We start from the raw sequence: 27,058 nt of genomic DNA on the forward strand, positions 1-27,058 counted from the left end.
GACGTAAGGCAAGGCAGAGAAAAACTTAAGTGGTACACAATAGACTTTCACTACTTAAGTTTTTACGTCTACGACTTGAGACGGTCTTAAGCGCTTACGGATTGTACTCTGCCATCAGCTTAAGGGCCTAAGCGGGACGGCTGTCTTGTATTCTTAAGACACAAGGCAGTTATTGAGCGTTACTTTAAGACAAAGACTTGAAACATAAAGCATTGCCTTAAAAGTACAAGACGCAAGACAAGAAGAGAAACGTCTCGACGCAATCCGCGGGACGATAAACGCCAGCGCGACAACTGGCCACCCTTCGTTCGCCAGTCGAACCCTTTCCTCGGCTGTTCTCTTCGATTAATTCACGCTACTCGCAACTTACGAAGGGGCTCGGGAAAACGGGGGACGACGGCTCCTCCGCGGGCCGGTAAGCCATCATCGCCGTGCGCACGTGTCTCGCCAGGGATCCATCGTGGGAGAAATCCGACGTAGCCTCCCTCTCGCATCCGTTGCCCTGCGTCTTGTCGCGGCCCTTGAGGACGCGCCGCGCCGAATTGCGGCGCGCCTCCGCGAACGCGATTCCACGCAGCAGCATCGCGCGACGTCCACGTTGACGGCGAGAAGGCAAGAAGAAAGGAGAGACGAAGCGCTTATCGCGATTTTGCAAACGGAGTGGCGGGTCTCCTCTGTCAACCCTCGGCGATAAAGAGGAACACTGGTCGATGCGCGCGAAAGCCGCCAGTTGTACCGCTGATGTAATTCAAACATCAAGATTCGCAAGGTTCGCGAGTCGAGGGGAGATAAGCCGTGCGATTGTCAGATTAACGACTCGCGCGAACGTGCGAGAAAATGCGTAATGCGAATGCGGTAAAGCGTAGAAAGAGAGTGAAAAAGAAAAAAAAACAACGCACACGTGACCCAATTCGATCCTTCGCTCAGATAACACGATCAGTTCTGCAGGATCCAACCGATACGCGAGAGTAATATGACTTTTGTCCGTTATCTACGGATACTGGCTGATAACGCGTGGTACAATCTCGTTTGAAAATGCTCGCTAGAAAAGCGTGCTTTTGTACGTGGGGCGAAAACACGGGAGAACGAAAGAGAGCAACCTATGAGTTTGAAGAAAGAATTGAACCAGCGAGGGAATAGAAAGGGGACACGCGACACGTATATATTTTGGCTGAAACTGAGCCGATGGATCCTTGCTCTAAAACGAAAATATTAGGAAAATTGTTTTTCGTGAAAACTTGCTTTAATCCTTTGAAGCTTTCCTTTCAGCCGATTTTTCTGAAACTTGGCACTTAAGGGTTTTTTTGGGTTGCTGATTACGATTCTGGTGTCAGAATTACAGAATTCAAATGCAGATTTTTCAGGCGCCGTGTTGAATCCGCCACTATGAATTTTGTAATTCTGCCCTCGTGTGTGTAATCAGCTACCTGAAAAACTTCCGAGTACCGAGTTCCAGATAAATCAATTATATTTTTTTGCAATTTTAAGTCTCTGTATTGGATTCGCCATCTTGGATTTTCAAATTTTGACTTCAGATTAGAAGTGAGTGATCTCAAAAACTCCCAGATACCTAGTTTCGAAATGTCATTTATAGGGATGATCCTTTGACTACAGGACATCTTATAGAAAATAAAATTTTTTAATTGAAACTTTAACTTTCAGCTACCATATTAAGACCTGGTTTTTCACTTTTTGGTTAACTGTTAACCGGAAGTTAGTCGACTCTCCATCTTTTTCTATGTTATTATCTGAGAAGAGACAGAGAGTCGACCAACCTCTGGTTAACACGAGGGGGAAACCGCTGAGGGCATTGTGGTGTACAGATTTGCAGCATTACTGGGCATTACTTTGCATTACTAGACATTTGTTGGGGCATTAGGCGTTGTTGGGATATTATAAAGATAAAATGAGATAAAATAAGATAATAAGATTAAGTAGTGCCCACTGGGCATTAGTGGGCATTGGTGTACAAGATTTTGGTCAGCGGTTTCGGGTTAACAATTAACTAGAAAATGAGAAACCGGGCCTTAGTCAATCGTCGATAAGTTTACAATTTTCACTTCAGATTCAGAATTAGCGATTCAAATCCTTCCAGATATGAAGTAGTAAAGACATCGGAGCGAAAGAAGTGTTGGTTCTTTCATTTCGGGAGATGTGACATATATGTGCTTCAAAGGGCCACCCTCTTCAGCGCAAAGCGATATAAAATTTGCAGAAAAATTCATACTATGCTGACTTTTTTTATTGTTCTTAAATCTATGATTTTGTCACGCGCATCCCTTCTGTTTTAACCGATTCAATCGCACATGCCAAGCAATGGAATAAAATGCTACGAGATTTCTTTTTTCGCTCTTCGCACGGGGAATATTACGCTCGCACATTGTTCGAGAACAAGGTCGCGAGACTGACTGTTTAGAAATTCACCGTCGATTGCGCAAATTTGCATGTCGATTACGACAGTTGTAAGATGAAAAATCGTTGCTGTCAGAGCTGTTAAGTGTTAGAAGAGGCGAGCGTTGAATAATTTTGTATCGGTTAGTACCAGTCTTATTAGCTTTTTCATTCATCATGCATCAATCTATACTATGTTGAGTTACACGTTAATTTTTTTACCGAACTCTTGCGTCTAATTATGCAACGCAATAATTACAGATTAAACGGCGTTATACATATGTATGTTCTTTTAATTACGCATACCGCACATGCATCGACGTAATTTGCACATATCGGTCTCAACCTGGGGATTCGAGCGTCTTACTTATCGAAAATTGTGCGGGTGGTGTGTTTCTAGGATAACTTTCATTATTAAAACCACCGTCATGTGCGGATTAAAGCCTCGTTATTTCCGCGAGCAACTAGACTAGTTTAATTTATGCTGCACGTGGAAGGAGGTTTTTGTACGTAGCACACATATGTAGCGCACTGATCGAGGAACGTGATGTAACGCTATAAACATAGCAATTGAGATAAAAAAAAACATACCGGTGTTTGCTATACACTTGTCCAAGTAACGTTGATAGTTTCCTACTCACAGAATCGTTGCATTTTCATATATTATATGAAACGTACGATACGCAGAAAATTAAAACTAATATAATTTCTGTATAGAATATAACAAAAAGATTTCAATTCAGACCCTACCGACACGAATTTTATATAATTCGATAAGCGTACATTTCTTTTAAATATATTCCAAAGTGTTGTGAAAGCTTCCAAAAAGAAAATATGTAGAAAGGAGAGAGAGAGAGAGTGAGCCAATGTGAGCCACAAAATGAAAGTAATTTTTTAATAATGTAGAACACGCGAGATCTTTTGTCGGCGAGCGCGATATGAATATGGAACTTGAAAATTCTAGTTCGTAGGATTAAAAAAAGAATTATTCACTGCAATGAGAAATCTTGTCCCTGTCGAAATGTTCCAGAACGAATTGCGGGGACTGGGAGCCGCGAGTCGGCTCAATCGCGAACGAGGGTTCCTCGAAGGAGTGGACATCGCGTTAAACAGAGCCGACACTCATTTGGCTCGCGTCGAGGCGCTTTCTGCACGGACTGTACGTTGCTAAGTCCGTCCGACTCCTACCAAGATTAAGGTAATGCTCGGCTGATATGATACAATAGTTATGTAGTCTTTTCAGTGCTCTATGGTGCTTCCGCTGGATGGCCGCGACTTTCACGAAGCCTTAGAATAATATCTGGGAGCCGCAGAGAAAGCAAGGTACGAGCCTATCATCCCTTGTCATACGACTTGCACCTACTCAACATTACTCATTCAGATGAAGATTAGATTAAACATGTCATCTCCATCTCTGGGAAAGCCAGAAACGAGGGAGGGACTTGCATCTCCGGGAATCAGGGATCCTAAGAAAGACGACTCTCGCGTCAGCTTACTCTCCTAAACAATTTGGCACGCAAATCCCGCCGGAGATCTTGCGGCATTAAACTTACAATACTAATCTTACAGTATCGAACGTCTAAATTAATTTAGCTGAAAGGTCTAAGGCAATCGAAACGACGTAGCCGTGTCTGTTACAAGATAAATTCAAGCCAAGGTGCTCACCGTAGCGTAGGATGAAGTTTTTGGTTTCCACTACGGGAAACCACCACAATCACCAATGGAAGAAGTCGTGCAGGGACTGAAAAAAGATAAAAGAGCACGCGATTAGTGTTGTTACAATGAATTAGCTTATTATAATCAAGCTACGTCTACCGATATCAAACCATGATGTAAAAATACAAGGTGAAACATTGCGCGTGCAACCAACTTTTGGGGCAAATCGTTCAGTGGTTTCTCGCTGCGTTCAACCTGCGACGATTTGCAGCTTGAAGCTTCGGGGCAAACTTCCGACCCGGTCACGAGTGCGCATTCCACTGGAACGTTACACCTGGTATTCTTTCATCGTGTATCAAAATGCGTCTCGTTATGTTAAGGAAACGGCCGCAAGATCGACGAGACACACAATTCCTACACTGGCCAGCGTGCAACGTCCTTTGTCTGCTAATCGCATCGTTCACTATTTTCACAAAATCGCTACCCGCTATCGCACCATTCCGTGTCCTTCCGCAGTATGGACCTGTACTTTGGTCAGATGCGTGACCTCTGCGAGAAATAATCATTGCGTCAACGTGCCTAAAGAGTGAGAAAGGGTGTTTGTACAGTGAGAGAGCCGTACGCAGTTATGTAAATCATATGAAAGTGGAAATCAATGATCGTCACCGGACAATGTCCACACGGAGCAGAGATCCTGGTGAAGAGAAAAATTAAGCAAAGTGCACGGCGAAGAGGGAGGGGAGGGGAATCGCGAAACGGAGCCTGCGAGGGGCTTTATCTCTCTCTCTCTCTCTCTTTTTTAGGTTATAAGGATGTATCTCGAAGAAAGAGATACCCGGTGCAAAGTACAAGGTGCGCGCGATTACAAGCAGATACTTTAACTGTCCCGGGTACACCTGCCCGCCCCTCCCCTCGCGCCCGTTACGGGCGGGCGGCGCGATAAAGCCCGCGAGCGATTCGGGCGACGGTCGGAGGATTAGATCAGCTGTTGACGTCGCGGGATCGGCGACGCGTGCATCGGGCACCGTCCAGGACCATCGCGGGCGCGCAGGATACGACGCGTAGCGTGGACGTTCTCGCTCGTGAACGAGAGAGAGAGAGCTCGCCGGCGGTGCGACCGCGCTCCTTTAATGTTATCGATTGAATACTCCTCGCAGTAACGCTCAGGCGAGCGCGGACGGAATTAGGTTAAAGGACGGCGTCACACGTCGCCAGGACGGGACGGCTCGTTACGCTTACCGTGCGTCGATGTCCGGCGCACATTTTCGCTCGGGGAGAAAGAAACGCAGGGCGATGTGTACGTGTCGCGTCGACGCCACCCGCGTTCACGTCACTGGCATCCTCTCGGCGAGCACCGGGATCGCGCGGCACCGCACTCCCGCGCGCAAGACGCGTTTCGGCAGGACCGAGCGACGTGAAGCGAGCCGCGAGACGAACGGGCGCGCGAACGCAACGAGCCGCGAGGCGCCCAGGCCGCCGCGACCGCGTCACGGCAGACCGGAGTCGAAAGCCACCGCGTTAAATATAGGATCGCGAAATCGCGCTACGGACGGGACCACGGGAGATCCGCGAGCGCCTCGCGGGATGCGCGCACAACCCGAGCGGTACACTCGGCGCCGTTTATCGCCTTCCGCCTGAAGTTGGGCGCTCTACGAGTCGGCGTCGCGCACCTTGATACCTCATGCATCGTGACCGTAGATTCCGCGTAGACCCGAGATACGGACTGCGCGTTTCCGTTGGAGACGGGCAGCGGAGAAGACGATAGTGCATTGGATGCTTTCCTTAGCCGATCGTTGAAGAGAAGGAGGAGGAAAAGGGAGCAAACGGCTGCCTCGTTTGCTCCTAAATATTCTCTCTCTCTCTCTCTCTCTCTCTCTCTCTCTCTCTCTCTCTCTCTCTCTCTCTCTCTCTCTATCTCTCTCTCTCTCTCTCTCTCTCTCTGTCTCCCCCCCTCTCTCTCTCACTCGCTCGCTCATTCATTCTGTCACTTGCTCTTTTACTCTCGTTCCCTCGCTCATGTCATCACTCTCACCTTCATGTTTCCTCTACACCGTCTACACTTATAATCAACATATGATGAGAAGAGAAAGAGAGAGAGAAGCATCACACGTATATCTTTGTCCTTCGTCGCCAGCTGTCACATATAAATGCACAACATTCTATCTATGCAAGTCTATGGTCGGTATTCATAGTCGAATCTTATATTCAAGACCGTCTCAAGATTATCTTTAGATACTCCATAGCCAATGAAATGTCCCATACAGCATCTTCAGATAAATTCAAGGCGGTCTTGATAAGATCCGACTATAAATAGCGGCCTATGATCGTGACTCAAAGTACACTCCATGACTTTGCCCAATGGGAGCCGTAACGGAAGTGCGAGAAGTAGAGAGATTAGAAAAAATAAACGATGACATGCATCGACTGATAGATAAGTTATACGGTAGTTTCAAATTTTGCGGTCACAATGCGCGAATTTCTAAATATAATACCTAAACGTGCCAACACGTCAGACATGAAAACATAAATGAAGCGTAAATACGAATGCTCCTTCACATCAATCGTCAGCTTTCTACGGTAATTGCAGTCGCGGTTGCCTATCGGCTAATCACTTCGACCAGTCAGCAGACTCGAATTAGACTGGCCGCTTTCATTTCTCATAGTTACAAACAAAATTTTCGTTCGAAGTTTTTTTTTTGCAGAATTCCTGTACCATTAGAACATTTTGGGTATTACATACAGCTCGATTGTTTACATTACACAACACGGTTTCATACTTTGTTCTGGATTTCGCTTGTTCTAAAACCGTACGTTATACATATTACACTTTACATACCCAGGTAGAACATAAAACTCATTATGACATCATTATGACATCACTTAAAAGTCATTTTGGAATAATGATCTCATTTGATATATTTTTGGCTGTTTTGGTGACTTATTTATGCTATCATAGTGACTTTAATATGACCTCCAAAAAGAAGAATATTATCTCAAATGATTGATACACGAAATTTATTTGCATTATACATATTATTAGCGAGTATACATATTATTATAAATAACTAATAATAAACATTATTGCACACAAAATGTAGTACTTTAAGAGATCATGTGTTAATAATGTAAAAATTAAAATAAAATATTTATTTTTAATGGGAAAGCAACTTAAAAAAACTGCGCGTGCATAACAGAAAATGATATTAAAAAAATGGAAATAGTTCGAAATAGAAATTCTGACAGTCATATTAGAATAATATAAGTACATCATGTTAATATAAAAATTAACAAATTCTTCTCTAATTATCTCTTTTAACTCTCTTTTAACTATAACGTAAAAGTACCAATGTTTGAATATGTATTTAAAATCTATGATTCTTTGTGTCCTCTTTAAATCATTTTTCATTCATTTTTGTTTGGGTAACTTTTAAGTGATGAATTAAATCATGATGACGTCATTATGGCGTCATTATGAGTTTTATGTTCTACCTGGGTATTTACTGTTCATATTTGAACAAACAGATAGTAGCAATTTCAACTATTTTATCATTTCAACAAATGACGTTTGATAATAATTTTTCTCGAAAGCATTTCACTTTCTACCAAACGTTTTCGCGAGATATTTTAAATGCTGGTCGAAATGCCCGTTTAAGATTAATTCCTTTTCGTCGTGTGTACATGTTGTGTACGTTCTTGCAAGTGAAAGGGACAAGCGCCATTCTTCCTTTCAACGGCCGAGATGCGCCTTTTCTCTCTCTCGCCTCCCGATTATTGTCCTCAATTAAAGTATCTCGCCAATATGCTGCTCGGCGTTGCATCAATCATATATCTGATAACGAGCTTTTATTTCCGCAACATGGCGGCCATATTTTCCCGTCATACGCATACCTACGAGCGGGTATTTGTAATTACGCAACACGCATGCACGTGTGTACTCGCAACGGGATCGAAGCAGCATTGTGTTGCATGTAGCTTATTATTTCCGAAAATTCGATACCCGTTTCGTCTCCGACGTCAGTTTCGACAGCCGGCGCGAGAGCGCGCGTCGTCGATGGCGCATGCGCCGTGCACGGCCCGAGCGTCTAGCTACGTCGTCTAGGAACAATTCGGCCCGAGTACGACGTAGTTTGCTGCCCGTAAATTTGAAACGGGCATTCACGCTCACGCGATTTTCCCTGTAAATTCAGCTCCTGGCACGTAATGAAAACAAAATGCACCGTTTTCCGCAAAGCTCCATTCTTACATATCAGCATAAAGATCATTCCTTTACGTAAACAACATCGAAATCTATTTCTCACCGTAATCGCGTCACTTTCGGTCCGCGTTTTCTAATCGAGCAAATGCGGCGCATTAAAAAGTAATTTATCTTAAAATATATTTTACTGCTCGAGTGAATTAATCACTTGAGGAATAGAGAACTTGCGAATTATTTCAGCTGCAATATTTTCGAAAAACCGCGTTCCACGTTTGGCAACACAAACCTCGGTCTTACTTTTCGCGACGTAAACGACATGGAAACGTTTCAGTGCCGCTTGAACCGTTAAGGAACATTTATCCGAATTTCTGCAAACCTGTCGATTTCGATAAAACAGAGAGCTTCCACGCGGAAAATACGCGTGCACGGGCCGATTTTCCGCAAGACGCCCGCGGGCTCGATTGCGGGAGCGACGCGCCGACCGAGTACCGCGCCGCGCCGCGCGGCTCGCGCTTTCCGCGAGGCGCGCGACCGCCGCTCGCCGCCTAGTGGATTTTTCCGCTCGACGGCTGGCAACCTGGATATCGATTGTCATTATTTATATCGTACGTTTCCTCTTCAGTCATCGATTCACTTTTTACATTTTACATTTTTACAGTAATGAGAGAGTTAAGTTTTTCCCACGGGCGTACGGTACTCTAAGTTAGCCCCCACATGTGTGATCATAGGTGTTGTTGAAGGGGAGTCGAGTGTGTGAAGAGAATGACGGATAGCCAGCAGCAGTTTTGCTTGCGGTGGAATAACTTTCAGGCGAACATCACGAGCCAGTTCGAGGCGCTGCGAGATGACGAGGACTTCGTCGACGTTACCTTCGCGTGCGACGGCAGGCGACTCCAGGCGCACAAGGTCGTCCTTTCCGCGTGCAGCCCTTACTTCAAGGAGTTGTTCAAGGTTAGAAAACCATTTTCTTCCCGCTCCCCACCTTAGACGTATCCCGCCCCTCCTCCCCCCGCGCGCGCCCCCGTCATCCTTCCTCCCCCCCCTTCGTCCTCCGGCGGCAGCCGCCCGCCCTCCTCCCCCTCCCCCCTCTCGCCCCGCGCTTCGCCCCTCCCTCGCGCTTACGCCCGGCGTCTCTTCGTTCCCCTATCCTCCCCCCGCCCCGCTCGCCCTCTCTGCCCCTCAGCCGACGCGCGCGAGCGCGCTCGAGTGTGCGTGTGCACTCGCGCGCGCGCGCGCGCGCGCTACGGGCGCGTATGCGTGAGTAGCGCACGTAGCGTGCATTTCCTTCGTCTCATCTCGCGATGAATAATTTCAAAATTACACAACGCCTATTTACGCGACGGCCTCTCTCTCTCTCTCTCTCTCACGTGCGCCTTATCTTTTTCGCCGAGCCTCGGGGCTCGTCTCGAAGCGAGGCGTACCCGTGCACGCGCGGGTTACGTCACGTTCACGGCGAGCATCCACTTTTCGCCCCCGCCCGCGCCTCCCTTCCCCCCCCCCCGCCCCCGCCCGATTGCCCCGGTCTTTCGCGAACGCGTCGAACAAAATTTATAATTGCTGCCCGGCAATTAACGCGCGCCGGCGAGGTAGGGGAGTCGATAAACGACCGATAGGCTCCGGCCACGTACTTCAATGAACAGTATTCGGGACTTTTGCGCGGACGAAATTATGCAACCGCGATCCGCTCTCTTATCTCTTGCTGCACGATTTTTTGCCTTCCCCCCTCCCTCTGCTCCCCCAGAAAAGAGATGCAGATTGAGTGCAATTACCTAAATGATACGACATTACAACGTTGGACTTGCGATGGAAAAAAAGATAGATTACGGAGGACTTTAAAGACACTCGCTTCCTCCTATGATAATAGGATGATAACCGAAAACGAAATAGGCAGAACTTAACTGGCAGTGCGATAGGCGCTGACCGTTTTTTCTTTCCGCGGTTTCCTTTGATTTTACAATCGCTTGCAAAAAACATTGCGGAATACAGCTAATCTGATCAGGATGAACACGTAATAACGTGTACCTGATTTTTGTTTTTCAAGAAAATACAAAACCGCACCAGCTCCATTCGCAACTTGTTTTCTGTTTCGAGTTTTTGCCACTTTTCTTAAATAAGTACAATACACCCATGCGACTGTAGCGTATAATTAATAATCCCGTGGGCTTTACTTTGCAGACAAATCCATGCAAACATCCGATAATTTTCATGCGGGATGTTGAATTCGAACATCTACAATCACTACTGGAGTTTATGTACGCCGGAGAGGTAAATATCTCGCAGGCGGAGTTACCTACATTTCTACGTACCGCTGAATCTCTTCAAATTCGTGGCCTCACCGACTCCCAAAGTAATCAGCACAACAACGAAAAGGTGCGATATCGGTACACCTGGCGGTATTAGCGCTGGGGATGTTAATGCGCGTCGCGATGCATAATTTTTATTAATTTGCAGCATTTGAAGACAAATAACATCCATGCATCAAATGGCCGTGATCTGATCTCGCCCAGCTTTGACGACGAACGCAGTAAATCGCCACCACCTTCGAGCCCTCCACCACTGAAAAGGCTGTGTAAAAGAAGTGAATCACCTCCAGTTTCTAGTCCAGCACCCACTGTGCCGCCTTGTGCTACCATTGCACCACGTTCGCGCCCACTTATCGAGCCTCAAGTTCAGCTCGATTGTTATAAAGATCTCGATATTGTTGAGGTATTTCGCCCTGTACATGTGAATATTTTTAATACATTTCAAGCACAGAGATTTTTCATGGTATCTATTATTATCTTGTACTTTGTACTTTCAGCCAAAAATAGAATTACCTGAATATGGCAGTGACGACGATTGCTCACCTAAACAGGAAGCTAATACATTGCCCAGTGGATTTCTCAGCTTGGATAGTGGTATGGAAGTGTTGCCGTCTTATCCATCGACTTATCAAGGTAATTAGTTTACAACATGTTTGATTGAAAAATAAAAGCAGACATTTTGTTCTGTAAAATTGTTTCGACTGAATCTTTTAAAAATCCTTAATTTATACCTGTTTGTAGAAACAGTCAAAATTCATATTATTGCTTCTATTTTAGGAAACCAGAGTGTAGAAGGAGGAATGCCAGGTCCATCGCACGGGAGTACAGAATTAAATCAAGAGCAGCAAGGTGAGTCAAAGTTTACTATTTTCTTGGTAGTGCGAGCACCATTACAAACAGCAACAACCTAGCCATTACATCACAAATGTCAAATGTGAGTAGAAACAAGGAAGCAGAAAGGAATCTTGATGGTTTGAAATGGTAAGCTCGTGTGTAGCTCGGTAGGTCTTGGTAGGTGGTAGGAGACATTTGACACTCGGAGTGTAACAGGCCTGAGTCCACAGAGTGCAGTTTGCAGTTAAAAGCAGCTGTGTTGTATGAACGTTACCGAAATAGCCCGGAAACTTGAATCATTAACAATTAAGTCCTGCGTGTACATATTCAAAAAACAACCCCATCCCATTATGCTTTATAATCTTTTGTTCTCCTGCTTCACATGTATATTAATGCATATACATATATACATACACTAGGTTGCCCTGGTAAAGTGTTTAATATAGAAGGGAACAATTGCTTATTAAAAAGTTAACGCTCAGACAATATTGTCGATGAGGTCTGTCTTACAATCATTTGCTTTCTCGTTTACTAATTATAAATGCCATATCTACATATGACAAGTTCTTAAATTGGCTTGTACATATTGCTTTGAATGAAATCAATGTAATATGATAAAATAAATTTGTGCCACATTTTTCATACGCATTGCAATTGCATTAAAGTTTAGCTATGAATAAACGGGTAAAAATGCAATAGGATTGTATCTGTAATTGTATCTGTGACTGTCCTATAGTGTACATCTTATTGATGTATTTATTTTTAACTGGTATAAAGTAATTTTTGGATTGCTATCTCCTTTTCTGATTATAATGAACTCGGACGTCATAATTAATCAAAGTCTATACATTCATCAAGCAGTAATTTACAACCAATGACAAAGGCATAATGCTATCACATATCAAAGTGAATTACGAATCTGTGTCTACATGTTTGTAACGATATATCTAATCTTCTGTTTAGAAGTGTTATGTCTATGTGTAATAGAGAAAATATTAAAGTTGTGTAGGAAACATGCAAAACAAGACTCTCACTAATTTACTGGTTCTCTCATTATTCATCGATTCATGCTTACCATTGTTTTCAAACTATATGTTTTTTCTTACTGCATTACCATTGTTTTGTCTGCCAAACATATTTGACTCATCGCATCCTTGCAAGTGATACTCTTGCGGGGGGATCCTTTTTGTACTGTACCGTGCAGGCAGCAAAAATTGGGTAGCGCTAACTAGGGTTGTTTGCTGGTTGTTGCTGTCCTGTGGTGGGTGGTATCATTCTGATATTATACGTGGTGTGACAAGTGCTATGCTGTGGTAACGTGCAATGCTGTGGGCTGCTACCGGTTAGAGCAAGTTGTGTGTGTGTTGCAGCTGACCTGCGTAAACTGCACTCGCTGGACCCACGCCCCTGTCCTGTGTGCAACCGCATGTACAGTAACTTGTCCAACCTGCGGCAGCACATGCGCCTCATCCACAACCCTCAGAGTGTCACTTGCCCTCTATGTAACAAGCCATTCAAGACCAAGCTGTACCTGAAGCGTCACCTGGTCAGTTTCCACGAACTCAGTGTGGCAGACAGGCAACGTCAGGAAGAGATCTACCAACATCAAGTTAAGGTTCAGGTCCAGGGACAGGGACAAACGCAGGTTCAGGGAGGAGCTCAGGCTCAGACCCAAACACAAGTTCAGGCTCAAACACAAGCTCAGATTCAAGCTCAGACTCAGGTGGATAATAAGGTGCTTTTAACGGCTCCAGCCCCACCTGCTCGGGGTGGCACTACCGAGGAAGGTGGGGCTAGCGGTGGTGGCGGCGGCACCACGGAACCAAAGCTCAGATCGTATCAGGCACAAGCTGGCGATAATGCTTATCCGGTAGAGGTAGCGCAGATTGGTGATTCAAAGCATTTTGCTAGTGGGATGTTGCAATTCGATGCTACGTATCACTAATGTGTGTACAGGATTTATTTATTTTTTAATCTATCGCGCCCAGTATCATTTTGTGATATATGTAGTAACGAATCGAGTTTATCTTTATTGTTTAGTGAACTTGTGATTCAATAGGAAACGTATCTTCGTAGTTGACCGACAAGTAGGTAGAAATAACGTTACGACACAAGGCTGATTCCGTATTTAATAATCAGGTCCTGCGCCGCCCCCCCCCCCCTCCCCCTCAAGTGCGCAGGTGTATAATTTTTTATTTTTAATCTTTTGAAATGCGTATGCAATTCTTGTCGCACGTACACGAGTGGAGGACAAGATGTCAAATCCGATTGACGGTCGCGTACTTGATTGTTTTCGTCCGTAATAAGACGCCTACATAGATCATTCGAATGATCATTCATACGAAGGTCGACAGTGTATATAGGTTTGGGAGACTAGTTTACATATAAAAGTCCCGTGCCTATTCATCGTAAAGATGAACGCTGATGAGGGAGAGAACGACTAAAATGCCGATGGTGGAGCAGCCATCCCACCTCGTACTGATAATTCTGCAGCCGGATACTTGTTGTTTTATTTAATGCTATACAGTGTTATACAGACTACAGATATTTACTACAATATTATATTCTTACAGAGGATTATATTTACTTTATTATTGCAACGCAATGTGCAATGACATAGCTCGTACATGATATATTTTTCACATGCATACATTGCAATATACAGCCAATTGACAGCTCAACAGAGTAATAATATTTATTATTAACAGTTATCAACAAACCGTGATCGCAATAATGCAGCAGATTGAATTTAACAATATATAATAAGAAGGCAATGTCTCTGCTGGTTTCTTATCTCTAAGCGTGGAAGGCTTGTTCTTTAAGTGCTTCTACCGCAATGGTATGTATGTTTATGCAAGTAGTATAAGGGTGCTTGTTTCATTCTTTATTTCTTCTCTAGAGAGACACATAGATAATGCTCTCATAATATTCGTATAATTCATATTTTTGAGTTTGTACTTAGCTTTTAATTTATTTTCACCCTTTTCGGAGAATAATTTTTGTTTTTTAGAAATATTTTAAATGTTAAAACAGTATGTATCAAGAAACAATCATTTTGCACCAAATTTTCATACAGCAATAACCTTGTAAGAGAGACATCCTTTACAGGAAGGAACAATTTTTTTTATAGTGTATTTTTATAAAATCTCAAAAATGTAGCATTTCTCTTTGTTACAGTATAACTTATATATTTACAATTTTTATTTCCGATGATTCTGATAATCGTCAGTTTCGGTCTTCTCCTACGTGCAATTTGCTTCTGTTATCTTTAACAGGCTAAGTTCGGTTTCAGCTTTCTATAAAAATAAACCAGCACAGATATCTGCCACATAATTCCATAGCCATAGTACCACACAGTACAACTCAGGATCTTTTATATTATATTTTACAGATGACAATAGTTCCATAAGTACGATTTATAATAGCGATTCTAGGAAATGGGGGCACAGAGTATGTTCCCTAGAATCGTAACTTTTTAAGTCGTACCATTCATATGACAGGCTCCTTACCTCACATACAATCAAATTACTAAACAGATGCAGCTATATATTATTAATATATATTTACATACAACAACTAACAATAGTACTGGGACGTTGCAACGACTGCAACTAAAACACAGATTGCCGATATTATACAAACGGTTTTTATTATCTGTTATTACATTGGTAAGTGATTGCAATGTTTTTTTACAAGTTAAATGTACTACGAATATACATTCAAGATTTTTGTTTACGATATGAATGGATGCCCAGCACAACTGACAATTAGTACCGAAATAAGATTAGATTATAAATGTTGCATATCATATTATAATATTGTTATACATTTGCCAAGCAGTGTTACATTCATCAACTCTCAGGCTTCGGATCACACACGGATTTCATTCTACTGCTTATCAATACTTAGTAGTCTTGTAATACATTTTCATTACGATACCACATATATATAATATATATAATAGTATATTATAGTTATATATATATGTATATATCATGTATATTGTAATACATGTTATATGACAACATATATCTATAATTATATAGATAGAGATCCAGCTATTAATTTCTATAACGCAATATCTTGTAGAACAAGAGAGAAAGACAGGTATTTTTTCTACGTTACTTGATAAAGTATCACATTTCTCGTTCTACTACTAGCTCGCTTTTTGTTTTGTGTTAACAGTAAGTAATCTACGATTCATATTGTTTGTAAGTGTATTATTTATGTTATCGAGCTATTTTTGATATTTGCTTTAAATCATTTTGGTATCTACTCGATCCTTTGCCTGAGATCCATATACTGTGTATATCAGAGTGATGTGTTACAGAATGTCACATAATAGTAAGCATCATTTGACAGGCCGGACTTCGCTGGGCATTAAAAACCGGTTACCTAGCTAATATCACAATACAATTTTGAACACTCACTGTTATAATTGCGATTATATTACAAATTCAAATGGTGTGCAAACATTCCGCAGCACAGAGACAGCAGAGAACAGAGAAAATAGAGAAAAACGAAAAAAAGAGAGAGAGAGAGAGAGGGAGAGAGAAAGAGAGGAAAGAGCGAAAAAGAAATGAAACGATGATATTATCGAACGAGCACACTTACAGCTAATAGAAGAAAACTCGCAAAGAACTTTGCATAGTATTTTTTTGGGGTCTAACAATGCAATTTACCGTATATTAAATAAAGAAGGATATTGGACGACATACACTGTCATGAGAAGTACCTCTTTAGTGATGAAATACGAAACAGTACTTGCCATTTTTCCAAAAGAAAAGAACTCGATGAGTAGGTACAGCAAGCTCACTGAAGAAAAAAAAAAGTATCTTTTGTCTGCGATAATAAGTTTTAACTTTATCCTACTGCGATTTAGCATTTGTATTATGCGTTGTTACGACTATTATTGCTATTACGATAACTACAACTACCGCTATTATTACCAATATCAATACCACCACAACTACTACTATTACTACTACTACTACTACTACTACTACTACTACTACTATTACTATTACTACTACTATTACTACTGTCCTGCTACGATTACTATTATTATCGCCGTTAATCCACAAATTTGGACGCATATGTATTGTCTTGAGGATGATTTATGTTCGAAAGAAATGTATACTGGTTTCCTGCGTCGCATGTTATGGCGTGCGTCGCTTTTCTCGGTCATAAAAAGAAACAATTATCTTTTAGCGCATTTAATTATGTATTGTATATATGTAAATTATTATGTAATTTGTATGCGCGTCACAAAAAAAAAGGTAACTCGTGTATTCGATCGCTAGCTGTTACTAATATAGATGTAGCTGTAAGAAATATTACTTTGACGGAAGGTGGTAAAAGGTTTCTCTTTTAAACGATGGACATCTTCCTATCTGTTTTGTTTGTAGTATGTGAAACGTATTTCGCAATTTGATTTACATTTTTATTTATTCAGTAATTCAAGGTGAAAAATTTAATTCTAGTCATAAAAGACGGCACTCGGTGAAATTTGTATTATTATTATTTGGAATTGTGGTTGTTGTCAGTATTAATATTTTAGAATTAATTCCTAAATTGAAAGAGATTGATAGTATTAAAATACTTTGAGAAAATATTTTCTGGAAAAATATTCGTTTCGAAAAGATTTTTAATGGATCGTTGTTTTTAAGATTACATATTTGTTTTTTATATGTTTCTAATATATTTTTTAGATATATTTTCAATTTATATATATATATATATATATATATTATAGTTTAAGAAAAGTAGCCCAGTGTGCAAGAATGTGGTACTTAATATTTTTAATCACCATCTCGTTATCATTATTATTATTTTATGACTAAAAGTCGTATTATTAATTTTGAAAATAAAGTTTTAACTCTCTGTGTTAATATGTATATGAGATTGGTATAAATTTTTAGATATACTTTTATACGTGAACGTGGTAGTGTAATAATACTATTTTTTAAATAAGGCTATTGACCTATTGAAGAAAAAAAAAGATTAGGAAGTACCTTATTAAAATTGTGGTAATATTACAAATACAAGAAAGAAAGAAAATACGTCGTGATGTCTTCGTTCGAACGAGAAACCGCATTTTTTTTTAACGCAATATAGTCTGTATAATTTTTTATCTAAATTCTGTTCCCGATCGTCATGTTGACCCTTACGAGTGTACTTTTTCAAAAATATATAAGCTTAAGAGATAGAATTAGATTTTAGTACGCTCGAAAGACAAAAATGCGAAATTTTCGATGTAAATAGCGGCAATTTTTCCAATATGACCGTATCGAGGAATATTTCGCTTCTAAAGTAGTTACACGCTAATATTTAAGTATGATATTTATTCGAATCATGGCGTATCCGAAGTAAGTTATTCTCTAAGTAAACGGGTAGGTCAATAGCGTTTCGTACTATCCCACGTATAATTATATAATGGCAATCGCATTGCAAAAGTATACATACGACTGATTTTCGATGAGTGCGAGTGTGAGTGCGCGGTATGTACTGAATCAAGGCGTATAAGAAAGATGAAAGAGGAAAGAAGAAGAAGAAGAAGTGAAGTACAGTAGCTTGTACTTGGCGGAATTTCTGAACAGATAATTGATGAGAAAATTCGTATCGGCTTCCTCTTTGTCACGCGTGAAAGAAAAAAAATTCGCGTATGCGAAGAACGACCTAGCGAAGTTCTCGATAGAAACTCCAAGATTATGCACAAGAAAGGTGAATTTAATAGACGGGCAAGTTTTCCCGATGTGCTCCAGCTTTTTCAAATCTAATGGGATAAGATTTCTCGACTTTTAATATTTTACAGAATTAAATCTTCAATGAAATAATATTGAAAAGACATTTTGCTCACTAGACGTTTCTTCTTTAGATGTCTAGGTACGTTTCCTCTTCATATTGCAATCCGTTTCAGTAATAATACTTACTTGCGTAGGATAAAAGTTTAATATAGTTGAAAATAAACACATTCTTGCCAGTTCCTACCGGGACGTTCGTTGGGTGTAGCAATTTTGTAGCGACAAAACGAATAGAATAAAAAAAAATCGATGAAGTGCTCTTTTTAGGCTGACCGTATGGATTCTACGAAAGTGACTTATTATTGGCTTAATGTAAACGCGACGGAAGTTGGCGGAAGAAAGTGCAAATTCTCCGATTTACGCTTTAAGATATAGATCTTCTTCTTGTTTTCAACAAGCAATTATCTGGACAGAATGAGCTCTGCATCAAAAAAAAGAACTCGAATTCATAATGCGACAATTACCGAGAGATGTATATTTTACTTTCGGCTGACGTTCCCGCTAAATATTTTCTCCATAAAGATTTGATACGCCACGATAATTTATTTATTATAACTATGCGACACTGTGTTATATTTAACTGACTAGTAGTCGGTGATGGGCGCAAAGTGGTTTGACTTGAGTATTTGGATACATGTGCAGACGTTATGAATTCACATCTGTTTTGTATTATTTACATATTTTTTTTTACAAATTTGAAGCTACTGTCGTAAAAGAAACTGAGAGAATATATTGAGACAATACGTGATTTTTACTTCCAATAATATGATAAATAATTTCGATCAATTTTTACGTACTGATTACATAAATGTGCCGATAACAAGATAACCTTCGGATATAATCTCTGTATTTTTCTATGATAAGTCTTTCTAGACTTATATTTTTTTATTTTACCCGTCAGATATACAATTTCGTTAGAAATGCTTAGAACTAGTTACGTGTACAAAAACTGCATTCGTGCGCATGTATCCGAGGCCCAACACTACAAGTAGCTTAAGCATCGTTGAGCTTGCATACGCTTGCAATTTACTGCACATATGCTGCACTTAATTTATCGGAGATTATCTGGAGCAAGACTGGAACCTTTGTGCATAGATATGTGCCGCGAACGCGTTTTAATTTATTTCTTTCGCAATTATTGCCGAGTCCAACGACGGATGATTTTTGCGACTGTTTTAATCATCGGACGAATGGTGAAATTTTACAGGGACTACTTCCACTTCGTTATAAATAGCTTTTACGTTATTCCTTAACTTGTAACATTATCACGAGATCACAAAGAGAACTTTAGAAGAAACAAATTTGAAGTGGCTATTGGGAAGGGTTAGTGCAAAACATGATATTTACAAAGATGAATAGTATTATACGTTGCCGTCCATTTTTCTTATATGATAGAGTGATTTATAATTTATTATGATCTCTACTGACGTTATTATTTACGAAATATCCTATCGTACACGTACCGATCCAACAAGATGCAATATTAATTTCAACTTCTACAACTTTATAATATAGCAATCCAAAAGCAGATATATTAAATATAGCCCTAAAGAAAGGACGATCATTTGTGTGACGTAAAACGGAAAATTTCTATTATGAGTGGCGTACGATTGCCTTTTCGTTGGGACGTGAATTAATAGAATAAACGATTAATTTAATCCTAAACTAAATAATTTTCAAGTAATTCAATCACGAACGTTTATCGTCAGAAAAAGAATATATTTAGTGTGTGATCCAGCTTAGCTGTCCCAATCCCATTTTGTCGCTCGACTGTTATTTGTGACAGAAGATGGTTCCGTTTTATTATTTCGAAGGTTCTATTCCAAGAGAAACATGCACAAACGGTTACTTGAAGGGAAGCTTGCGAAGGATCGCATCTGCGGCACTGTCGAGTCGCATCACGTATAAACCCTATACATGTATACAACGTACGTTAATTTCGCTAGCGACAGGTGCATCAAGTAGCCATAGATTTGTAATCAAGTGTGCTTTCCACCTCGCCCCCGCGTTTTTGCGACACGTAGACGACACGCGGGCTCCGCCGTTCAATCGCGACGTCGACGACGGGGTCCGCCCTCGCCGTTGTCCGCGATTGACGTGGATCTCTCGCGGTCTTCTCGCAAAATACAATACTAAGCATAATCCTACCATAATAGCGATGTTCCTATCTTACGTTCGTGTTTTTTGTACGTGTTCCGATCGCGAGAGGAAAAAAAAAGAAAGAGAAAATTATGTCCCGCGAACTTTCCTGGCTACGAAAAGTAAGCTCTCGTTGAATAATCGCGAGACTCCCCCGTCTGGTTTAGCGCAATATCCCGTCGTAGCGAACTCGTTCTGTACCCGAAATTTTGTCAAACGATACATTTAAATAAAGTAATTCACATTTGTACGGAATATGTATTGCGTTATTTTTACGAGGTCACGCAAAAGGAGGAGAAGAAGACGAAAGTACGTTACATTGAGTCAACCTTCAACTCTACACTGCTTTACACACTATACATGACATCTCTATACTTTTAAACATACAGCATACATATTTTTGAGCACGAGAGCAAACATATATTATTAGAATGTTTGTCGGAGTACTCGCCTACGTAAATGGACACACAGCCTGAAAATAGTACAGCTATAACTATTGACGCAACAACGGCGATGTCTGGAGCAAACAATGTTCTAGGGTACCCTAGCTGAAACTCTCCAATTTAAGGGATTCGAGTTACAATCATCACCTCAAGACTTTGCTATATCGTAATTGTCTGACGATCGGGGATTCGAACTTAGACCGTGAGTCCCCGATCTTAGCAGCGATCGGCGAGAAACGGGAGAAGATGTTGTGAGAGAGGAGAGGAGAGAGAAAAAAGAGAGAGAAAAAGATGAATAGAGGAGGCGGAGGATAATTGTTGGAGGACGGCGGACGTGGATGGACGAAGGAACTAATCTAGATTGGTCGGCTGGTGTGTTGCAGCCGCCAGTTTCAATACGGAGGCAGCGGGACTACCGTCGTCGGCATCGATAACGATATCGAGCGTTACCGGCGCCGCCGTGGATCCGGTCTGCACCTGGGATACCCCGCGACCTTGTCCGCGCTGCGGCCGCTTCTACAGCAACAACAGTAATCTACGCAGACATCTCAGATCGGCCCACGCGACCGCCCCCGACCTCCTCGAGCTGACGTCGCTTCAACGGAAGACCCTGGTGATGCCGTTACACTTGGTCCCCGACATTTCCTCCTCCTTCGTCGGTGGACCGTAGCGGTCGTCGAGTTGCCGTTAGATCGGTCAGGTCGAGACGCTCCGACAACGGTGGTCTCCACTAGGAGATCCTGTTACGACGACGTTCTTGAGTCGTTGATCTTTATAATTAAACCGGCTTAGTCGGCCGATGAGTTCCTTCGACGCTGAAGATGGATCGTCATTATTGACAGACATCGACGCAAGCACACACACATATACACACACACGCGATATATAACTATCAATATATAACTACGGTCTTGATGTAAAATTAATGTTTAATAGAGAATTAACGAGGATCGTCTCTTCTTATTGTTAGTTGAATATACGAAAGAATCGCGAAGATGGACAGTGAAGCTGTTGCAAGATTTTCTTTTAGAGAGCTAAGTTGTGTGGACTCTACGAAAATTTGCTGAATGATGGAATTTATTGATAGTGATTTTTACTTTAATTTTGATCGTCGTTTTGATTCATCGTTTAAGAGATTGTTGCAGTGACAAAGTATTCAATAACAACAGCATTTTGTGTCGCTGCAATGGCAGCGACAGTTTGGTGAAAGTAATTTATTTTACCTGCTGAGATATTCCCGTGACTCTTTCAAGTGTCATATAATCATTAAGCTGTTATTTCTATATTTTTGGAAGTGCTACACACTATCAAGTGTTATGCTGAGTTCGATAAGTTAAGAGGATACATTGTCATCTTTTTGAATAAAAGAAATAAAGAGATTCTCTCGGAGAACAGCATGCGCGTATTCGGCTAACTCGAGAGATTTTATCATCCGACATTCTGGCATTCTTTATTAAACCACCTAACTATGTAGAGCATATTTCTTTTCTAACTTATCCGTATGCGTTACAATGAAAAAAAATAGCTTCCGAGTATTTCTTCATAAGGGATAAGCGTAAGATTGTTTTTTTTTTCTTTCTTCTACAAGAGAAATCAAGTTTGATATGCGTCGCATAGATAAGCTGCATGTAATAATAGGTGAAGTTGCCCGGCATTTTTCCCCACGGGGAGAGGTTTACACGTCGCTTGGAAGTCACGAAATTAAACGCATGTCCTTTTTGCAATTGATGATTGCAGCGCGAAGAGTACGCCGCGGTAGGCCGCGGCTCGGCACCAGAGGTGGCAAACACCCGTCACCGTCCGTTCACAGAAACTCGCCCTCCAGGAGCGACTGGCTGCCCCTGGACATGAGAACTACCCCGCCAGCGGCGATGCCTGCCTTCCGTGGATTCGAGGAGTCTTCGTCGGATGGTGTGGTCGGTATCGCGAATTTGCGTAATACGTACGCATCGCGGGCTTCATCTTGCGAAAACAGTTTAAATGCTTCGCTTGTTTTATCTTTTCTATTTTAGAAATTAGAAATGTAAATAATAACGACAATTAATTGGAGAAGATGCCATTTTAAGGCCGGGCGGGCTTGGTAGTCTGACAACTATATTTCTGTGTGAATTTTCTAGGCTTTTTCTCAACTCGGTACATTGCGCATTTATTTGTCACGGCTTAAAACACAGCTTCCCGTTGAAGCAATAATTCCACGTATACCTTTAGATCGAATAATCGCTTTAATTTCTGCCGTTAATGAGCACCATATTAAAATCACTGTGAAGAATTTATTGCGAGAAATATCTCGGGTTAATGTAATGTTACATCGCGACTTTACGGAATGTTAACGCGCTCTTCTTGCGTTTCTTGTAGGTCCACTTGGGTGAGGGTATAGCCGTATGCGAGGAGCAACTAAGGGCCGTCAAGTGGAGTGACTATCGCAAATTGACGCGTGGATTAGCCGCGATATTGTTCAGCCCGACGGAGCTGGCGACGTGCTCCGTTACCGGTCAACGTTGGAGCCGTGCCGGCACGGCTACCGAACGTCCGGTGAAACCTGCTCTTGACAAAGCTAAGGTTCAAGCTATTATATGTAAGTGTGCAATGAGATTGGAAAGCGTATGCCAAAGAACATTTTGGAGGACATTCTTGTCTGTACGCGCGTCAACACAGACTGTCCTGTCCTTCTTGAGCGCTAACTTGGTCTACATCTTCGCTGTTACAGCCTACGTAACGTCGAGGTTTCCATCAGTAGACGTTAGCAGCGTGAAACAGGTTTTGGCGTACAAGTGCAAAGAAAACTCCACCGCCCTCAAGATGAAGTCTATACGATACATATGGTAAGTCTCGGCGGCTCTTTTACCACCGTTCGCACAAGCGGGATCCTCTATGTGGCCGTGCGCGAAAATTTAACGTGTCCCGTCCTCGTATTCCTCTCGTATCTAATTGCAGCGATAGACAGGACACGGACACGTCACCGCGGGGTGAGTCCGAGGACAAGTGAGAGGGGGTCCAGGGTGCGCGCAGGGTGCAGCCCGCCCCTCAGTTTCGTCGCGTCCTCCCGCACCCTCCATCCGATACGGTCCACTCGTCGCAGCGTTTCCGGGTCCAGCGAGGCCACGGCGATTATCGTAACAATAATAGTACCAAGCAGTGCGTCGACGGACGCTCACGGGGCAACCACGAGGAAGGGCACAGAGGCGACTCGTCACCCACGTCATCTACGCAGGCAGGTCTCGAAAAGTTGATGCCTCTGCACACGCTTCACGGCGTATTTCATTCCACCCTACGAACGGCGACGGCCTCGTACATTTAATTGGCTCGTTTTAGCCAGCTGCATCGATCGAGATCTAATCCTAAAAGGGTAGGACGAGAGAGGAGCGGATATATTACAGATCGTTTCGACATACGATCTGAACGATATTACAGGATATTCAACGTTCATTAACTTTCTTTGTCTCTTTTTTTTTTGCCGAGAAAATTTCCAGATTTTCATGGCAGGAACGGTCGACTTTTTCTCGTACGTTCAACAAGGGAAGAGATTAACATGCTTACAAATGTAAAAGGTACACCGGAAACGCGGTTTACGAAGCACAAGCACGGTAGATAAATATATTGAATAGAATATACGACAAGCTCGCGTAAAATAATAGAAACGCATTGTTTTGGGAGTAGAGAAAATTACGAAGGGTGGAAATGAGTGATTGATTACATTGCAGCAAGATTAGTTGTGTTACATGGGATCTTAAACCATCGGTATTCCGAGTATACGCATCATTTTCGTAAGCTGCTAGTTGCTTCGTAGTGATTCAAATTATTCATATTTACAAACCGCGACTAACAGCTTCGAAAAATTTGATGTATATCGAGTAGAGAAAAAAAGAGGAAACGTAAAGATCGGGTTTACATTTAGGAGGTACATTCGAATGTCCGTATCGTGAATTCGTTGTTAAAGCAATCCCTGCCGCGTTTTCCCCTTTCATTTTAATGATAACGTTAATAGCATACTGCTTTTTATTCGTCATTCTTTTCGCGCTCTAATGTGCTCATTTGAAAAGTATAAACAGTAAACGAGCAGCGTAGGCGGAGAAACATTAATTTTCGCAATACGGACATCCGATTGCAAATGTAAAGTTTGCAAAACAAACCTCGGGACGGGACGAAGGGTTATTACATTGGTTGCGTTCTTGCTTGAGAACAAAAGCATCCCTTCGTGTGCGCGCGCGTTTGTCTTGCTAACAGGTAAAGTCTGTTTAACGCGAGATACATTTCTTTTCTGCACTAGTGCGGATTTTCGCGCGCGACACGTAGAAAAGGGGAGGGACGGTTCTGCGCAAGAATATATATGTATATTAGGAGGATTTATTTTTGGTTTTGGCTGTGAGCTGCGACCACATGCGAAGGAGGAGATCCGTGTGGCTCTAATGAAAGAGAACGCACCCTTCACCCAGAGTGAAGGCGGGTGATAAATAGTGAGAAGGCAATATTATAAAGAAGAAAAAAAATAAGAAATGTTATTAAAAAATAGCATGGTCGGACGGACCAGTCCGATCCTACCGGGATACAAGGGTAGACTTTCACATAGAGTATGCCTAATATATGAATACATAGTATAAATGTATAAATACAAGATAATATAAATATATTATAATAAATATTATAGTAATATATATATTACTATATTTAATATATATATTATTAACGAAATAGATGAACTTATATATTATTTGTTGGGAGAGCATATATTATATATATTACACATATTTAATATATATATTTAGGATATTTATTTGTTGATTTGGTGATATATATGTATAATATATATGATTTTTATAAAGGTGGCGCGCGCGCGGCATGGAGAGGCCGGCCTATAAAAGCGTTTCGAAAAAGAAAAAAAAGCAAAAAAGAATCACAGCGAAGAAAAATGGGTGAATGCAGATTTTAATGATGATATGTGTATGACGCGAAATAATTGAAGTGTTCTCGCACGATTGCAGCTTTCTCATCGATCTGATCGTATTACACGTACGTCGAAGCAGTTCGGTAACAAGTGCGATCGTGCAAAATTGTCTTCTAAGGCACAGAGGTTTTAACGATTCTTCCTCACGTAGGAATTATCGGAACAGTTATATGCGATTGCGATTTACCGAGTTACGAAATTAGCCGACTGATTAAGCCCGGTTCAGAATAGTCTGCTTTCGGTCGTAAACAACGAAAGCGGGGCAATGCGCTTTTAAAGTGACCGCATGAAAAGCAACGAGGAAAAAAAATTCATTATCGAGTTCACCAGCTAATTTGCCGTTTCAGCGCGATCGACTTTCTTAATGGACGGTATTAGAAGTTTCATTGCAAAGTGGGATTAAGTGTAATACGGTACTGTGATTTGTTACTGCTCGTTTAACGATAACTAATCGAACAGCCTAAGATAAGAGCAATCCTTTTATCGTTGGCCTAATGTTACTTATAATCTAAGAGGTCCAATCGATAATACTTTCTCCTTTACCGTTAGGTCTATTAGGGAAATTACATTTTGTTTGTATATGACTTAGTTTCTTTCTTTCTCTCCTTTTTTTTTGTTTCCTTATTTACTCACAATACGGGTTAGAACGTGGAAAGAGTATTTAATTTAAACGCAATTGATTTTAATTTAGATGTTATGAGAGAGAAGAAATGTCATTCGGGGTGAAGCGGGCGAGAAACACTGAATCGGCCTTAATTACGATACTCACTACGGTCTATTGCAGAAACGCGCTCGAAGTGACGACGCGTGTGTATACATGCAAGCATATATCCACGTCGCATAACACGCATACATGCTCCCCACATCCACATGTACACTCAGTCACGCAGCAAACTCGTGTTTTACGAATATACGCATTGACGAGGCATTGGAATGAATGAACTGCTTTCTCCTTCTTCTTTTTTTTACGTGGTTTATAAAAACGATTTTTTTTTCGTGCAAAAGAAAGAGGTTTTGCAGGATGCTCTCGTGTACGCGAATATACGCCATTGACGAGGCATCGCAATCAATAAACTCCTTTCTTCTGTGCGTTGTTTTTCTTTTCACGTGGATTATAAAAATACAAATTTTTTCGCGAAAGAACCGAGTTCTTGACAATTTCCGCGGCCGAGGACTTTCTCATCCGCGATTGGTTACGAAATGACTGGTCTGCTTCCCAGGCCGACGATTGCCTGAATGAATTTCGTTGATTAATCGCTGAAGACCAATAGAGAATTTCTTTAAGAGACGTTACCTTAATTGCTGTTATTGTTGCGTGCACCGCCTCGATAACGAGAAAGCAAATAACGAAG

At 41.5% G+C, this 27,058-nt stretch overlaps 1 protein-coding gene across 3 annotated transcripts; it reads left to right on the forward strand.

Moving 5' to 3' along the window:
- The first annotated feature begins 3,566 nt into the window (after window positions 1-3,566).
- LOC105562539 (protein abrupt-like) lies at window positions 3,567-24,363 on the forward strand. 3 transcript variants are annotated; one of them, XM_012013458.1, is made up of 9 exons: window positions 8,816-9,193; window positions 10,418-10,612; window positions 10,694-10,948; window positions 11,043-11,178; window positions 11,323-11,394; window positions 22,502-22,680; window positions 23,120-23,339; window positions 23,472-23,586; window positions 23,699-24,363. In XM_012013458.1, exons 1-9 carry the CDS (start codon window positions 9,005-9,007, stop codon window positions 23,748-23,750), a joined length of 1,413 nt encoding a protein of 470 aa, XP_011868848.1. In that variant the 5' UTR covers window positions 8,816-9,004; the 3' UTR covers window positions 23,751-24,363. The 3 variants fall into 3 exon arrangements, with proteins under 3 accessions (XP_011868847.1, XP_011868848.1, XP_011868846.1); XM_012013457.1 differs by lacking the exons at window positions 22,502-22,680; window positions 23,120-23,339; window positions 23,472-23,586; window positions 23,699-24,363 and adding exons at window positions 3,567-3,714; window positions 12,750-15,918 and having other exon boundaries at window positions 8,971-9,193; XM_012013456.1 differs by lacking the exons at window positions 22,502-22,680; window positions 23,120-23,339; window positions 23,472-23,586; window positions 23,699-24,363 and adding an exon at window positions 12,750-15,918.
- Window positions 24,364-27,058: the final 2,695 nt, after the last annotated feature.

Source organism: Vollenhovia emeryi, unplaced genomic scaffold (assembly GCF_000949405.1).
Source record: "Vollenhovia emeryi isolate VEMERY1.0 unplaced genomic scaffold, V.emery_V1.0 DF939186.1, whole genome shotgun sequence".
In the NCBI taxonomy this organism is placed as follows: Eukaryota; Metazoa; Arthropoda; class Insecta; order Hymenoptera; family Formicidae; genus Vollenhovia; species Vollenhovia emeryi.

Excerpts from the sequence above, each read along its gene's own strand:
- LOC105562539 (XM_012013457.1), top strand. The coding sequence starts at position 9,005 with ATGACGGATAGCCAGCAGCAGTTTTGCTTGCGGTGGAATAACTTTCAG. Across the intron at positions 9,194-10,417 it reads ACTTCAAGGAGTTGTTCAAG|ACAAATCCATGCAAACATCC; the intron begins GTTAGAAAACCA and ends TTTACTTTGCAG. Across the intron at positions 11,395-12,749 it reads ATTAAATCAAGAGCAGCAAG|CTGACCTGCGTAAACTGCAC; the intron begins GTGAGTCAAAGT and ends TGTGTGTTGCAG.